This window comes from Notothenia coriiceps, unplaced genomic scaffold, assembly GCF_000735185.1.
Source record: "Notothenia coriiceps isolate Sejong01 unplaced genomic scaffold, NC01 NC01_scaffold00019577, whole genome shotgun sequence".
Taxonomy (NCBI): domain Eukaryota; kingdom Metazoa; phylum Chordata; class Actinopteri; order Perciformes; family Nototheniidae; genus Notothenia; species Notothenia coriiceps.
In genome coordinates, this window is record NW_011352278.1 from 1 (window position 1) to 2,684 (window position 2,684).

At 43.3% G+C, this 2,684-nt stretch overlaps 1 protein-coding gene across 1 annotated transcript; it reads left to right on the top strand.

Annotated features, from left to right (window-relative positions):
* Nucleotides 1–641: 641 nt before the first annotated feature.
* LOC104952125 (oxysterol-binding protein-related protein 6-like) lies at nucleotides 642–2,457 on the top strand. The gene is made up of 3 exons (XM_010778881.1): nucleotides 642–793; nucleotides 880–1,002; nucleotides 1,569–2,457. The coding sequence occupies exons 1-3, from the start codon at nucleotides 642–644 to the stop codon at nucleotides 1,678–1,680; spliced, it is 387 nt and encodes a 128-aa protein (XP_010777183.1). The 3' UTR covers nucleotides 1,681–2,457.
* Nucleotides 2,458–2,684: the final 227 nt, after the last annotated feature.

Consider the following 2,684-nt stretch of genomic DNA (forward strand, 5'->3'; position numbering starts at 1 on the left):
AGTGTTTGGTACTCCAACTTCCGGCTCCCCTCAAAGTTCCCATGAAGCCGAATGTCAACGGGGGGGGGTAGTAGTAGAGTATGATGAAGCCCTCTGTATCGCGAATGTCAACGGGGGGGGGGTAGTAGTAGAGTATGATGAAGCCCTCTGTATCGCGAATGTCAACGGGGGGTAGTAGTAGAGTGCAGAGCTTCGTGACCACAGAGCGTGTGAACGTTGTGATCAGCTGTTTTAGCGCAGTGCTGCTGTACAGGCCGACGTTAACAGCAGCCCTGTCTTTGCACACGGAGACCGACTCCGTCGTCCGGTGATCCAACCGCCTTATGGAAAAGCTTCACAAATACATCGGTACGCAAATGCGCTTTGTGACACAACTGACGGTACGCATTTCAGATTGTTGCCGCGCATGCGTACCTGCGTACCACTTATGTGCACCCCTGGCTATAGGAAATGATTGGGTAATCCTAGATTATGTTCTTCCATCAGAAGATCAGATCAGAACACAGATCGACCTACAGATCGACAACATTTTAATTTGGGAATACATTTTCAGTTTCTATTCTTTGTACATTATAATAATAATAATGTATAAGTCTCTAGAATTTAGATTTTTCAACATTGTATTTGTATATCCTTTTAATATGCATGATGTGAATTCCTGTTTAGCCGTGCAGCCCGATGACTACGCCCAGTTCTACGGCTTCTCCCGTTACGCCAGAGAGCTGAACGAGCTGACCCCCGAGCTGAAGGCCGCCCTCCCCCCCACAGACACTCGCTTCAGACCAGACCAGAGGTACATGCTGCATTCTAATTTATTTAGACGGAAACATTTGTACTTTTTACAGTCTTTGTTAAGCGGTTGTTTAAACTCTCCCTCAGGCTGCTGGAGGAGGGGAAGGTAGCAGAAGCAGATAAAAAGAAGGATGAGGTGGAGGAAAAGCAGAGGGAGAGGAGGAAGGAGATGACCAAGACGGGGGAGGAGCACATCTCCAGGTTCTTCAGGTGAGGAGATCCACTCTTTCTACAACCAAATACGTCTCGCAGGACACTTTCAGTCCCTTGTCAAAATATGACATTTTAGAAAAAAAATGTCTGAGTTCAAATTGTAAGTAAAACTGTGTACTATGATGGTGTGTTATAATAAAGTGTAGACATTGTAAGAATGAGACTGCTGGTTGCCTGGCAACCTCAGGGTGGTGACATGATTTTCAGGAAGTTACTGACCAAAAAGTAGTCAAACATAACTTCTGAAGCTGCTTTTATTTCTTCTCAGTTTCTGTGCAGATTTAACAAATGAGAATGAATGTGTGGTTGACTTTAAGAGGCGCTACTCGATGGAGACAGTTAGCATTGGCCAGGCTAACTGTCTCAGTTGTTCCCAGTGATCATTTCCTGGAGAAAATGTTTAGCACTTTTACTTAAGGAAAATATTTGAGTACTTTGTCCCCCACTGGCTAACCGGCTGCTAGTTGTGTGTATTTAGCATCCAAACATTAAAGTATGAACTATTCCTCTTTATAAATGTTGAATATTAATGGAAAACATTTTTTTTTCTTGTCATCTTTCAGGAAAACTGTGGACGAGGCGGGCAGAGAAGTGTGGCTTAGCAACGACACCTACTGGAAGCTGCGGCAAGAGCCCGGCTTCGCCTACACCGACAACCTGGACCTTTGGTCCTGAACACTGAGGGCATGAAGAGCAGTGAAACGCCCTGTAAATGGTAAAAAAATGATGAATGTATCCGTTAGTATACATGAATATTAACCTCTTAGAGAAGATATAAAGATCCAGAGTTCTGCTGCTACCATGAGACGTAGAGAATTCATGATCAAAAAGCTCATCTTAACTTTATATCTGTTTTTTAAGCTTTTTACCGAGGCCCTTCGAAAAGAGGATTGAAGCCTCAGTGTGTATGTAAAGTGTTTTGTATCATAGTGTTGGGACCAATATCAGATATTATTTTGTTAGTTTAAAAATGTCTATTTTAAGTAAGGCTCATTCTGATAGTTGTGATGGGTAATGAATATTTGCAGAAGCTTGCTTCAGGACTCGGGGCCCAGGACCCGGGCCATCAGGTCCTGGTGGGGTGTGTTACAGGTGAACTGGTGCTGTCCTGCTCCCTTGTCTGTGGGTCTTATTCTTTAAACGTTTGTCCATTTGTAAAAATCTGTTTTTTTTTAAATGTTCTGATGTGAACACATTGGTGATGCGTCGTCCTCCTGCTGATTGGGTCTGTCTGTCCTGGCAGCCTGTCCTCTCGTCTGTATGATTTGTTAATGTCCGAAATGAGCTGACGGGCGAGGGTTTTACCTTCTGTGCCTGGCGCTCTGTTGAGGCAGTGAAGTGTTTTTATTGACGTTTCAACAATGGATTTTAATAAGGAAAAGAGACTACTGTTAAACCCAGTGAACGTGTTTTCTTAATGCTTTTGTTTCAAATAAAAGGTACCAAAATCAACTGTTTCCCTCATTTTTAACTTTAACAGTTTTTGAGTCTAATATAAGATTTCTGTGATGTGACCAAAGAATCATTACATTACATGTCACTTGTTAGACGCTTTTATCCAAAGTGACTTACATACTCAATACTGTGGGCAATCCCCACAGAAGCAATTTGGGGTGAAGTGTCTCAGGGACACAACGACATGCTGACCGCAGTGGGGTTTGAACCTGTGACCAGCTGAT

Excerpts from the sequence above, each read along its gene's own strand:
- LOC104952125 (XM_010778881.1), top strand. The coding sequence starts at position 642 with ATGCATGATGTGAATTCCTGTTTAGCCGTGCAGCCCGATGACTACGCC. Across the intron at positions 794-879 it reads CGCTTCAGACCAGACCAGAG|GCTGCTGGAGGAGGGGAAGG; the intron begins GTACATGCTGCA and ends ACTCTCCCTCAG. Across the intron at positions 1,003-1,568 it reads CACATCTCCAGGTTCTTCAG|GAAAACTGTGGACGAGGCGG; the intron begins GTGAGGAGATCC and ends GTCATCTTTCAG.